This window comes from Chaetodon auriga, chromosome 4, assembly GCF_051107435.1.
Source record: "Chaetodon auriga isolate fChaAug3 chromosome 4, fChaAug3.hap1, whole genome shotgun sequence".
In the NCBI taxonomy this organism is placed as follows: domain Eukaryota; kingdom Metazoa; phylum Chordata; class Actinopteri; order Chaetodontiformes; family Chaetodontidae; genus Chaetodon; species Chaetodon auriga.
The window spans coordinates 7,765,949-7,779,014 of NC_135077.1; the positions used below are offsets into that span (position 1 = coordinate 7,765,949).

General features: G+C 42.8%; 3 protein-coding genes across 8 annotated transcripts in view; all 3 read left to right on the top strand.

Moving 5' to 3' along the window:
• The first annotated feature begins 4,295 nt into the window (after window positions 1-4,295).
• Window positions 4,296-6,710, top strand: LOC143319748 (homeobox protein MSH-C-like). The gene is made up of 2 exons (XM_076728937.1): window positions 4,296-4,782; window positions 5,415-6,710. Exons 1-2 carry the CDS (start codon window positions 4,359-4,361, stop codon window positions 5,825-5,827), a joined length of 837 nt encoding a protein of 278 aa, XP_076585052.1. The 5' UTR covers window positions 4,296-4,358; the 3' UTR covers window positions 5,828-6,710.
• Window positions 6,711-8,091: 1,381 nt separating this feature from the next.
• LOC143319513 (ATP synthase peripheral stalk subunit d, mitochondrial-like) lies at window positions 8,092-10,926 on the top strand. Its single transcript, XM_076728560.1, has 6 exons — window positions 8,092-8,144; window positions 9,004-9,134; window positions 9,870-9,966; window positions 10,374-10,445; window positions 10,560-10,622; window positions 10,743-10,926. Exons 2-6 carry the CDS (start codon window positions 9,013-9,015, stop codon window positions 10,872-10,874), a joined length of 486 nt encoding a protein of 161 aa, XP_076584675.1. The 5' UTR covers window positions 8,092-8,144; window positions 9,004-9,012; the 3' UTR covers window positions 10,875-10,926.
• Window positions 10,927-11,621: 695 nt separating this feature from the next.
• The window catches only part of pnpla6 (patatin-like phospholipase domain containing 6), a 29,624-nt gene continuing 28,179 nt past the window's right edge, over window positions 11,622-13,066 (top strand). For all 6 annotated transcript variants that reach the window (XM_076727544.1, XM_076727545.1, XM_076727547.1 and 3 more), the window contains exon 1: window positions 11,622-11,699. The gene's annotated coding sequence lies outside the window, so the exon portion shown is untranslated. The remainder of the gene's footprint in view (window positions 11,700-13,066) is intronic.

Below are 13,066 nucleotides of genomic sequence, written 5' to 3' on the forward strand. Positions count from 1 at the left end.
GTTGCTGGTTTTGGCCTCACTGGGATTTGAAGCCAGCAGTGAAAGAGAAAATTGATGCTGCTGCCTTGGGTTTTTTTTTTTTTTTTTTTTTTTCTCAACTCTACTGCATCACAGCTTTGGCTGCTAAGAGCGTATGAGATTGTGGTGACATTCTTGGGTTTGTGAATGAGACCACAGAGTAGCCACACAAAGTTCCTCGTCCCCAGTCCTCAACCTAACTCGCCCACTCGCATTGTCTCTAGACTTTCCTCAAGAATGTGGATTTCTATGGCCGACGGCAAGCCAGACAAAATTGCCAATTGCATTGTCACCTCTTGCGGTTTTTCCTCCTTAACAATCTGTATTGGCAGCAGAGTTCAGGAGGAACCCTCTCAGCGAAAACATCTGTTTTTGAAGATGCTAGAGTGGGAAACAGTGTTAAAGATGTTATTCAAATATGTAGCCATCGGTATATGTGCAAACATTAATTTCAGCTTGAGTTCAAAATGCAAATTCCACCACCGCAGTCATAAGATATAAACCCTGTTGTGTTTAGGTTTGGGTTCGCAACAGCAGCTGGAACAGGATGCTCCGTTCCCTGATTGCTTTTTTACAGTCCAAAAAAGAAGCCATGATGAAGGCAATTTGCTTCCTTCACTTGAGCACGGAAAGAATATTTCCCTCATTACCCTGCACTCAAACACAGGGCACCCTGATGCCACAAGAGGAAGTGGCTTTGGCAGAAAATGTCAAACCAGCGTTTAAGTGCAGGATTGAAGCCGGTCTGATGTGGATTGGATCAACTTGTTAAGTCAAATGAAAGGTCAAGATATTTTTCCACAGCGTTGAGCGACCAAAAGAACAGCTATTTAAACTGCTGTTAAATGGAGAGTACCATGCTGGTCACCTCGTGTGAGGGAGGCACAGTCGAGGTGTTGACAGAGGCAGAGAGCTAAAGTAATTCAGGGAAAGATAGATAGTTACCTCTGGCTTTCATGCAGAAATGAAACTTCCTCACAGAAATGTTCCTTTACACCTCACATGTGATCACTTGAGGAGAACAACTTGCAACTCCAGCAAATATCCCACCGTCCTTCTGCTGACTTCAGGCAGGAGAAGCGTGAGCAGAGTGAGAGTGACGTGCCGGGACGCACTCGCCTGTCCTCGTCTACTCTGTGCTGTCATGTCAGCGAAGTGTCCATCTCGTTGAGGCCTGTAGCTGCAGGTCTTTGTGCCACTGTCGACACATCTCACAGGGATTGGGTTCCGCGGCTCGCTCGCTCCTCTAAATGATCTGTTTGTTTGTCAGAGGGCCTCGCTGCAGCAGGGAATTCACACATTGTTGATGGAGGACAGACACCAGCTCGCCCGGACTCCCACAGAGCCTGAGTTCATCAGCTGCCGGTGCACCTGAAGAGGCCAACCTTGATTGGATTGGATTTTGACCGAGAAAACAAATGCATGACATGAGAATCGTGTTATGAAATTGTTCTCTCGCTTGGCCCTTGCGCTGTATGAACTGGCTAAGTGGTTTCACTGAAGCATGAGAGCACTGAAAACGACCCCCACACGTACATGTGAAAAAGTTTTCATTTCTGGTGCCAGCTGAGGGGAAAGTGCTTCCCATTGAGCTCGCACTGACCTTGAAGGACAGATCTGCTTTCAAACTCGCTAACACCTTCTGACACAGTTCACTCGCCTGCATGCTGTTACAGAAATGTCTTTTGGGGTAGGGGAGAGGGGGCCGAAGCTAAATACACTGCACCAAACACCAGGGGAGGAGAGGTGAGTGTACTTACTGTGTAGATTTATCTCTGGGTGTACCTGTATCAGATGAATCTCTGTATGGGTCTGTGTGCTCCGCAGGCTGACTCTCATCCCCTTCTTGCACGACAGCGTGGAGATGAGATAGAGGGAAGGGTACACGGTCGCTGGGATTTAAACCCAAACCAGCTGGGTGACGAGAGGCCCCCGGTGTGTGAGGAGACAGAGGGCCTGGCTTTGTCAGATAGTAAATGAAGGAGCGGATTCAACATCAGGATTTGCTCAAGTTGAATCATCAGCCAAGGCTGTGTGGCTCACCTGATGAGGCCTAAATTGTCCTTTACGCTTCAGGGCTTTCAAGAGGCCGATTGTGAACGGTCTCGAGACAGAATCTGTCAATCAGATGACAACAATCTTTTGTTTTCTGTAGTTTTTTGGGAAACAACAACAAGATTCCAGTTGCATGACGATCATGCACTGCGAGATAGGCCTGCAAACCACAACCAACTACTCGTGGTTTTGAACAAGGCAAGTCTAGTAGGTTAATCATTCATTAGTTCATCAAATTAAGCAATTAAGCATGAAGAGTGCACCTAAAGTAATTTGTTGAGGTAAAATTTTCTCACTTAATAACTTCGTAGTGTTGAGGACCGAGGAGCTCTCAGCGGGGTCTTGTGTTGGACTGGACTGACGATGTCCAGGAGGCCACAGCGTGCTGCTGACACTGGTAATGAGATGTCAGCTTGGACGTGTTGAAAGGGAAGAATTATAAGACGTCATAAAGTTTATGGGAGTTTACGTCTCCTGATGCAAAGCACTGAGCCTCTTAGAGGGAAATAATTATTATGTGATAGAAGAAAGAAAGGACAGCAGCCAGTGGTTGAAAGTAACCATTACATGTACTGAAGTACTGTTCATAAGTACAGTTTTGAGGTACTTGTACTTTGCAATGGGACTTTATACTTCAACATCACTACACCTCACGGGCAAATATTGTACTTTTCAGTCTTTAGTATCTTAGTTACTGGTTGTTTTGCGGATTAAGGCTTTATTTACGAATCAGCCTCTAAAATGTGATAGCATCTATAATTAGCTCCACCCCAACCAACTACAACAGTAATGCTTAATTTCTGGTAGCGTGTTCATACAACTGTAATAACTATCCAGCAATGTAATAAATATGATAAACGGACATTCTGAATGGGGCTGTTCCGCATAACGAGTACTTTTACTTTAATTGCATTAGCTGATAAACTTTGTTTTTTAATGAAGTGAAATTGTAAATTCCAGATGTGTACTAATAAAAGACTAATTCCACACTGTTGTATTTATACTTTAACTCAAACAAAATGATCTGAATACCCACTGCAGCAAATGTCACACAGCCATCACATCAGATCATAATCTGTAAACCCAGATTGTGATTGAGAGTATAATAATGGCACTTTGAAATATTTTCCCGCATCCTTTCACTTAAATTCACATTACTTTGACCCACATCCACTCACTTTTTAGTCTTAAGAAAACGTATTTTTCACCTGTTGCAAAAATCCGCGATGGTGCTGAGGTGACTTTAATCTGCTGATTAGCATTTTAATAAAAGGTGTCAAAATGAATCGAATTCCATCCTCGTCAGTTTTGAGAGGAGACGTGAAACGGTTAAGTGTCAGCGCCTGCTTCCTCCCAGCTCCACGCGGTGGACTCTGAAATATTTGGAGGACAATTGGTTAAGTGGAGTTAACCGTTGCCTTTTCTCCCCGAGGTATCTTCCTTTTTGATCCCGCCGAGCCTGGCGCCTTGCTGAACACGACTTGTCTGGCTTATTAAATAGTATGACCTGGAGAAAGAAAACGCCTGTTGCTTCTCAAACTGAGGCCATTGTGGAGCGAGAAGAGCTCATGACAGGCCTTAAATTGCTGTAATGCTGTGTGACCAACAGTCATGCCTAATCAATTTCTATCCTGGTTGCGCAATTTTCTTATTCGATTTGATTCTTTTGATTTAATTGTTTTACTCGCTTTGAGCTTCAAAGTCATGTATTGACTTTATGCTGCCTGTTTGTTTGTTTACTTAATTTATCTTATTACTCCATAAGCTATATTTTACTCTGCAATTTTAAGGTATTTTTTTCTTCCTCTTTGATAAAAGTATCACTTTGATATGGACATGTGAATCTTTAGCTCCTGCGCAGCTTTACAGTAGGAGAATAATTCAGTGAATAGTACCGATGGAGTGGTCGGCTAATGGATGTAAATGGTCAAGAGAGTCCTCCCCACTGGTTAATTGCGCTAAAATTGGTCTAAGCTACTTTGTGAGGCCCATCAATAGCCCCTCGCCGCATGGGGTCTGTATGATTAACTTCTCCTTCCTTTCAAAGGCCTCTTGATGTTCCCTTGGAAGGCAGCGGGCCAATCAAGACCACACTCGGTGACGTCACGAGGCCAACTTGACGAGCTGATTGGCGGGAGCGGGGAGGGGGAACAGCCCCTGTCCTTTTATAGACGACCCCGTACAGCGCGTAAAAGCTACTGGGCGCCGCTGACAGCGCGGAGACGCACATTGGACACTGTACACCTCAGCAACTCCATTCCTGTGAACGGGCCGCACGGAGGTGCATGGCCCCATCCCCCTGTATCATGATGAATCCTGGGCAGGGGTCGCCGTCCCAAGACGCCAAACAGCTTCAGCAAAGAGAGGAGACGGATACGGAGGGAGAGGAACTTCAGCCTAAAGACATGACCACCGAGAAAGGATACAAACTCCAGCGGAGCAGCCTCCCGTTTAGCGTCGAGTCGTTGATTTCCAAGAAGACCACCTGTCGGACTTCTTACTCCCCCTCAGATTTAGCTCTGGTCGTGCCGAAGCCCGTGGCTGGGCAAGGCGGCGCGCAGTTCTCTCCAAGGACTCTTTACGCGGAGAGGAAGGTTTCCGTGGAGAGCTCGCAGGGTGTTTCCAGTAGTTCCAGCGAGGACAGTCCGCAGTTTTGTGAGAAAGATCAGAGCACTTGGTTCCAGACGTCCTCCTTTTCCACTCCGCCTCGTAAGTCCGTCCCTCTGCTGCACAAACTCTAAAACAAGGACACACTGCATGCATGTACTCATCACTCCCTGTCGATTAACCAAGGCCGCAAAGAATATTCAGTGTTAGGTTGAAGTCTGATGATCTTTTCCTATCGGTGTCACAGTAATGTTAAGATTTCCCACAGCTCATCAGACTGTGCGTATGTTTCTGTCGTGCACTTTGCTTTATGTTATATCTCAAAAACAGCAGCTAAATTATGGTGAAGTGTTGTGCCACTGAGCACATGAGGCACATAATTGGCTGCTGCACTGGCTCTTCGCTAGATTGTTCTCTCTTATATTTCTTAATATTATTTATTTACAAATGATGTATGCAAGCAGATATTTAAAGTTCGAGGCTCTCAGCGTAATTAAACGACTATTTGAACGACTCAGTGTGATCAGGTTGTGATGCAGATTGACACAAGATCTCCTCTTGTCAACATAATACAGTAAAGCCGATTTATTGGTGTGTGTTTACTCGCTGCATCATGCATTCAAGTTTGAAGGCTCATGTGTTCACCTGCTGTGACGATCAAGATTTCCCATAACAACTGGGCTTCAGTCTCATCTAACCTCAGCCATTTGTCGTTGTCATTTTTTCTCTAACAGGGAGCTCGAGTCCAACTCAGTGTACTTTAAGGAAACACAAAAACAACAGGAAACCTCGCACGCCCTTCACTACCTCCCAGCTGCTGGCGCTAGAGCGCAAGTTTCGTCAGAAGCAATACCTCTCCATCGCCGAGAGAGCCGAGTTCTCCAACTCTCTCAACCTGACGGAGACTCAAGTCAAAATCTGGTTTCAGAACAGGCGGGCCAAAGCCAAGAGACTGCAGGAGGCCGAGCTGGAAAAGTTTAAACTGGCCTCAAAGCCCGTCCTGCCCGCTTTCGCGCTGCCGTTCCCCCTCGGAGCGCACATGGGGTCTCCGACATGGGGCCCGTCAAGCGCCTTCCCGAGGCCCAATCTGCCGGTCCCAGGACTGTTCAGCGGACCCGTCACTTATGGGATGTACTATTTGTCTTAGATTTACGGTGTGTGTATGTGTGGTTTTAAGAGGAAAAAAGTGTCTTCTGTCATGGTTGCAATACACTTATGAATGAGGATGATGCGTCTGTCTCCATCTCGGAAAATGTTTTCACTTTGGAGAGAAATGTTCTCACCTCCAGAAAAGAAAACAGGCAAAATTTCTGACACTTTTTTTTTTTTTTTTTTCCTTATACGGACAGTAATAGTGTGCGTAATTGGAATGAGTGTGTCCACTTGCGCTCCTCCTTTTACGATAACGTCCGTTGTGGATTTACAGGCCCGAATAACTTGGGCAATACTCCAAAAGCAAATGTCAGGTTTTTAAATATGTCGCCTCAGTGCGGCCGCCGCGCTCCGCAGTAGGCTACTTTGTGAAAATGGACATTTAAAGTGTGCAGATACGAAGGCGGCGATCTACTGAGGCGGAGGAGGATGTTTAAAAGCAACAAAAAAGTACTTAAACGGTGCAGTGCCTTAGTGTATCACTTGAAGTAATTCTCCTCAATCAGCATCGACTGTTTCTGGTCAATCTGCAGTTTCTCAGAGCTGCTGTTACTACTTGTATTTTCGTACAGCGGCTCCTCGCACGATTTCTTCCATTTTTTGTAAACATGGAGCAAAATAATATTTTAGAAGAACACGTGTATTAGATTTTTTTTAACTCTCACAATGTGGCCTTTATGGGAGTGATGATAGGTTTTCTCTGAGGATTTTTTGCTGTAAATGTAAATAAAATGTGTAGTGTTCATAAAGCCCTGCAGCAGGAAAAAGTGGTATTTATTGAATATCTTTGTATCTGTACTGTGTACATACATCACTCTATCTAAATGTTCAGTTACTTGTAAGAACTGATTTTAGTAAATAAACATTATACAAGACCCGAAAATGACTGATTCCTTTTACAAGCTTTTCTCAGTGTTTTTTTTTAGTTTTTAGATGAATAATTACTTTGATGAATAATTATCAGCGCTTATGTCTGATCCATCAGTGGAGCATGAGTCTGAAGGTTTGCTGTGGGTTTATATGAGTGCTCCTCCAAGAAATATGACTTTAAACATAGCATAGACTTAGACTTGTTTATTAATGTGATTTTTAAAGAAAGCTGCTACTTGGTAAATATGCAAAACATCAACCACTGTTGCCAAAACTTAATGGCCTGGCCAACATAATTGTTATTTAATGTGAAAATGGTCCAATAATTGTGTAGTTTTTGCAATGTCGTGCCATTTACTGAGCGCAACTTTAATTCAAAATACCCTGCATACTGCAGTTTACTTATTAATCACTAAGGGAATAAATTCTAAGCCTAGACAGTAATTGGTGGATGTAAAAAATGAAATGTTTTAACACAATATTGTCCCCTATGGAACATCACACATCAATATTTATTTTACTTTTGGATTAAGCATTTGTGTATGCACATATATTTAAATCCAACACATTTAATATATTCCAGACGTGTTGAAAACCAACGCAAATGTGTGTTGTCCCGAAGAACATACACAAACGTGTTTAACGGGCACTTTGAATACTCTAAACAGAGACTAAGCCTTCTTCCTGTGACTGTACAGGGCAGAATATTTCCAATAAGACGACTTTACTACAATTGTAAAAATGCGGCAGGCCGATACGTCGTTGCTGTCCACCTCAAGAGGCACATATTCACCTGCGCATGTTGTTATTAGTATGATGTTTTTATGCTCACTAACATAAATCATGGTATCATCATTAAAAAGGGGAGGAAAAAAAACATTTTTTGAATGGCCCAGTGGACGTTTAACGTGGGGTATTTCATTGGCATACTTTCTAATTTACCTATTGTTCGACACACTTGTCACACCTCTATGTGTTACATTGCCACACTGTAGCCTACCAGTAGATTAATTGGCTGTTCTCTTAATTATGCTTATATAAACCACCATAATACAGGCTGTATTTAAAAATGTATATATAGGAAATATAAGCGGGAGGGGTTTTGAGGGTTTTGTTCTCGTCACCCCCTCCAAGAAGAGGTGATTTTATGTCCCCTTTCTTGGCCAAATATGATAACAGAAACGCAACTTACAACTTACATTATTTTTTCGTTTTAATTAGGAAAACTGCATTTAAGTAACTAATTCATAGTATATAGCATAAAGTGCACATGTAGCCTTCAATATGTGCTTTCGACGAATAAACGAACGCTGTGTGTAACTCGCTGTACTCAGTCCGTCCAGCAGGGGGCGGTGGCGCCCTCCATGACGCCCCGAATCCCCAAGAAGAAGAAGCACTTCCGCTGTTCCCTTCGGTCACAGACTACGGTTTGGTACAGCGAGGTAAGAAGGGATTAGCTGAGCGTTTGACTGAATGAAAGAACATTTAACGCAAATCTGTTTAAATTACGACTCGTGCCGCTTAAACACTCATTATTGTGTAGCAGAAAACTTGACTTTCACTCGGTGTGTTGTAAAAACCCTGCCGTCACAAACAGACTTCTCTGACCTTGGCTAGCAGGCTAACAGAGCAAGCTACCGTTAGCTAGATCTGCAGGGGTCTTGGATTGGAACAAAATGTCAAGGGCCTAGAGTCATTGATTGCCTCCAGTCAGAAATATGATTTTACTGTCATGTCTTTTCAGTTAACTGATACAACAGGCTTTACCTATTAGCGCCTGCAGTGGGACGGTCTTTGTTGGTAACGTCACCTTACTTAACGTCACCTGCGTTTAACGCTAACTTACTTGTCAGCGCGTTTTATCACAAGCTTAAGTGTCTCATCGTGCGACACATATCCAGGAGGCAGTCATTAGGCGACACCAGCCTGTTTAGACAGTATAAATGACATGATGTATACATATGTACGCCGCCATTATTACACCTGCGACATATTGAAATGCTGCAGAAAGGAGTGCCATATCACTTGGCCACACACACTCAACTAATGCACAGTCCTTCAATAAATCCTAATTTAGTGAAGATTGTAATGTTCAGGCAGTGTTAAAACAGATTTAGAGAGGTGGTGGTTTGAACATAAACTGAATTTTAACCATGTCAAAGTCAGGGTGTGTGGCACGGCTTTTGTACGAGGCTCCATTAGGTTTAGCAAGGTGTACGTCTTAAACGGGCAACTGGCATTATTTTGCGTTTTTTCTTGAAGGTTTGTCTCGACTAAACAAGGTTTCCTTCTGCCCTTCAGACAGTCAGGATGGCAGCCCGTCGTGTAGCCCTGAAGGCCATTGACTGGGTGGCGTTTGCTGAGCGGGTCCCACCCAACCAGAGGGGCATGTTCAACGCACTGAAGACTCGCACTGATGGCATCGCCGCCAAGTTAGTGTTACACCTACAACAGGCTTTAGAAAGTCAGCTTCAGTCTTCTAGTCCAGAACTTCATTCTTGGCTGGTAATACAGTGGGAGAACACAACAAACAATGAGTGTTAATAGTTGACTGAAATCACTACTGCTTGTTGGAGGATGTGTTTTCTTGCTCATAAGCAAAACAGCATCAATCCAGTTTCAAAGGAGTTTGCAGTGAAGTTGTCTTCCATGTGATAGACAGTGGCATATGTAAGTGTTACAAAGGGCAAGTGTCCACAGGTCACCTGACCCAGAAGCTGTGCAAGGTGCTTGAAAGACAATCATCACATGTAAATACGTGAAAGGCCATCTGTACACTAGGATCTGTTTATTTACCTTATACAGTTCCTCGTGTGTGGATGTTCTGTGTTGTATTTAGCCATCAGAGCTAAAGTCAGTATTTAATTTGGGACAGTTTGAAAGTTTTTAGAAAATAGTTTGGAAAATTAGGGGAAGTTTTAGGGAAAGAAAATCAAAGCTGCAGACTATAACAAGTAAATTAGTGCATCTCATGCATCTTATCAGGTCGTCAGTAAATTGCATTTAGCTGTTAATTGGTCTCCTGGAAGCAATGCTATGTTTCTACAGTATTGGTCTTGCACACATTATATAACCAAGTTGCTCCCTTTAGTCTGTCTTTTTACATCGTTATCAGCTCATAAACACATTTGCTCATTCTTCTCTGCCATCTTCTCTCTTTATACCAGACTAAACTCCCTGCCAGAGACTCCTGCAGGCATTGACTGGAGTTACTACAGGAGCGCAGTGGCCAAAGCTGGCATGGTTGACGAATTCGAGAAGAAGGTGAGCTCTACTTGACTGGATTATTCAGTGGGTCATGTGCATTATGCAGCCTCTCATGAAATGTGGGTCAAAATCCTACTTCTGACTCTCCATAGCAGTTTTCACTTTAATAGTAGTTGGCATATTTTCATGGGTGTTGTGTGTAGAGCCATCGCCAAAGAATTGAACTGAAAAATATTAGCTTGTCGCTTTGAAGATCTCTTGAAATTACATTTTGTTTGAACAGCTTTGAGGGTGAGAGTGTGTGTGAATAAAAATAACTACAGCTTAAATTTCCTCTTGGACCCTCTGCAAAAATAACCAGTTTAGCTGGTGGTTGTACAGCTAAGTCATAATTACATTAGTTTGTTTAGCATTAGTTGGATTGCGTTACAATGGTAAATCATGAATGTTCCTCCTACACACAGTTCAAAGCCCTGAAGATCCCTGAGCCTGTTGACACACAGACGAGTGCTATTAATTCACAGGAGGCTGAATCTGTAAGTGACTGCATCAAACAAATCCGTGTATTACCTGAATTTCAGCTTTACTGTACTGATGTAAAATGTTTTGCCTTTTGAAAATTGTTGGTTAAACCGAAATTTCTCTAACAGAACAAAAATGCATCTGCCTACATTGAAGAATCCAAGGCCCGCATTGCTCAGTATGAGCAAGAGGTCAGAAAGCCATTTATTAGTTGCTAAAACTTGTCATTGACAGCTTTGGGAATTTTTTGTTAATAATCTTACTGTTTATTTTCTGTCCCTCCCTTTCTCTTCTTTCATGTCTGATCCCAGTTGGCTAAGTTTAACAACATGATCCCCTTCGATCAGATGACCATCGAGGACCTCAACAATACCTTCCCCGAGACCAAGTTGGACAAGGTCAAATACCCCTACTGGCCCCACAAGCCCATTTCAGATCTGTAATCCTATTACTGGACATTCACCTCACAATAAAAATTATGTATTTTAAAGAGAACCGTTTGATGATTACAGTTTTTGAACACTTTTTTTTTTAAAATATAAAAATAGGAAAAGAAAATGAGTTGCCAAATTCAGCAAAGGCAGCTTGTGATAGTGTAGGTTGTGCCCACAAGGGGGCGATGTTGCTTTAGTTTTATTTGAATGGTAAGCTTGGTGGTTAAAATGAGTATTCACTAACACGTTGACATACACTATAAGGTTATGATTAATCTGCTGTCTTTTTGCATTGATATATGTAAACTCGGTATGGGGAAAGATGTGTGATACCAAGTTACTGTGGTCATCGAATAGACTTTCCTGATTCAATCAGCGGCACATCTGTGCTACAGTAGAGCAAAGCAGTCTGGTAAGTCATATAATTCACGCAATCACTGTAGTCAGTGATGAAGCTTAAATGTATTAGCATATAGTATGTTGTACGTGAAATATTAACTAATTTCAAACGTGCTTCATGTCAGTCTGTTAGCAACGTCCTGAATTTCATATGCTGTCATACGTTATTTCACAATGTCAATCATTACTGATATTACCCAATCATCAATCGACTGGTTGTGTGCCTCAATAATCATTGGACACCGGCAATGTATTTATATAGAAGTGGGTGGGATATCGGTCCTTTGTATTTTAATTGGCACATCCCCAAAGCGTCTCGGTTGTTGATTGGCCAGAGTTCCGGGGGACGTAAAACAGGAGGAGTTGTATGAAAGCTGATTTCCGTTCTATGTTATTTGACCGTCAATGACGATTGACGGGAGTCCATCATCTCAGGTAAATACCCTCTTTAATAACCTGTCTATAATTTAATGACATGTTTTTAGTGTGATACGTTTTATCTCGCGGTCCTGTGATTTACTCAGAGTGTTCCTGTAGCGTTGGTGAGTAGCGGTGAAAACAGGAGCTATGCGTTCAAGTGTGTCGGTAACATCAGATTGCTCATGCGGAGGTCAAAAAGGGAAAACAAAAATAATCAGAAACCATTTTCCTTTGACCATTAATGATGGCTTTCTGCCATCTTACTTCCACATCCTTGATGATACCCTCAGTAGACCGCCATCGGTAGCATCGATAGCTAGCTAGCGTTATCTAGTGACAGCGTTAGCCACAGGAGATTACGTTATAGAGGGGATAGTCACTCAGGTGCCGTCTGCCCTGGATGGTGGAAAAATGTTTGATTCTGGTATTTTGAACCCCATACATTTCACTAAAGTCTGGCAGTAATGTCACCCTGACGCTTAATGTTTCCCTAAGTGGCAAACCCTCATTTTATACTCGTCTGAATGTAAACAATAAGGCCTAACTAACGGTGTATGTATTTAGCCACAATAACCCATAGCATTCATGTGGCTGTTAGCTAGCGAACGGGACACCACTGCGTCAGAACACTCCATGGAGTAATTGGTGGCAATTACCTACATTTCCTCCGAGCTTGAGGTTTATTGACAGAAAACTCCACTTTTTTAGTATTCTGTTAAATGGCTCCCCGCCGGCTCGGTGTGTTTACAACACAACTAAACAATCCTGCCAAAGGATTTAAGAGAGGTCAGTAAGGCAACACCTCTGTGGCTGCAAATGATGCAAAACTATTTTGGCTGGGGGGGGAAATATGAGCTGATGTCCCCCGAGTTCACCTTGGTGAGTACTTTGCTTGCTTGTATTAGGGCTTATGTTGTTTTTTATTTTGTTATAAACTCCCGATGGCTCAAGCTTAAACGCGTTTCCATAAGTTTACAGTATGAAGTGAATTTTAACGATGTGTCGTGACATCCAGGGTCAAAGGTGACACATTGTGCCTAAGATAGTTGACCCTAGTTGACAGTAACACATTCAACCAAGGTGGCGGTCGTCTGTAGTTACCCTCTTCCACTGTTAAATCATTCAGATATGGATTGATTGCAGAGTCACAACATTGTGTAATGTTTTTTCCAACCATGCATCATCCAAATGATGAGTTCAAACACAACATAAGGCCTCGGATCCCTACAGGCTTGTTATTGTCAATCTCATGGCCTGGAGTGTGTATTGTGTGAAATGAATACAGACACAGTTGTGTTAGTAGTCAGCCCAGGTCTGCCCCTGGACAGTACAGTCACACTGGCTTCATTGTTGACAGAGAACAATGGCCGCAGGCTTGGGTT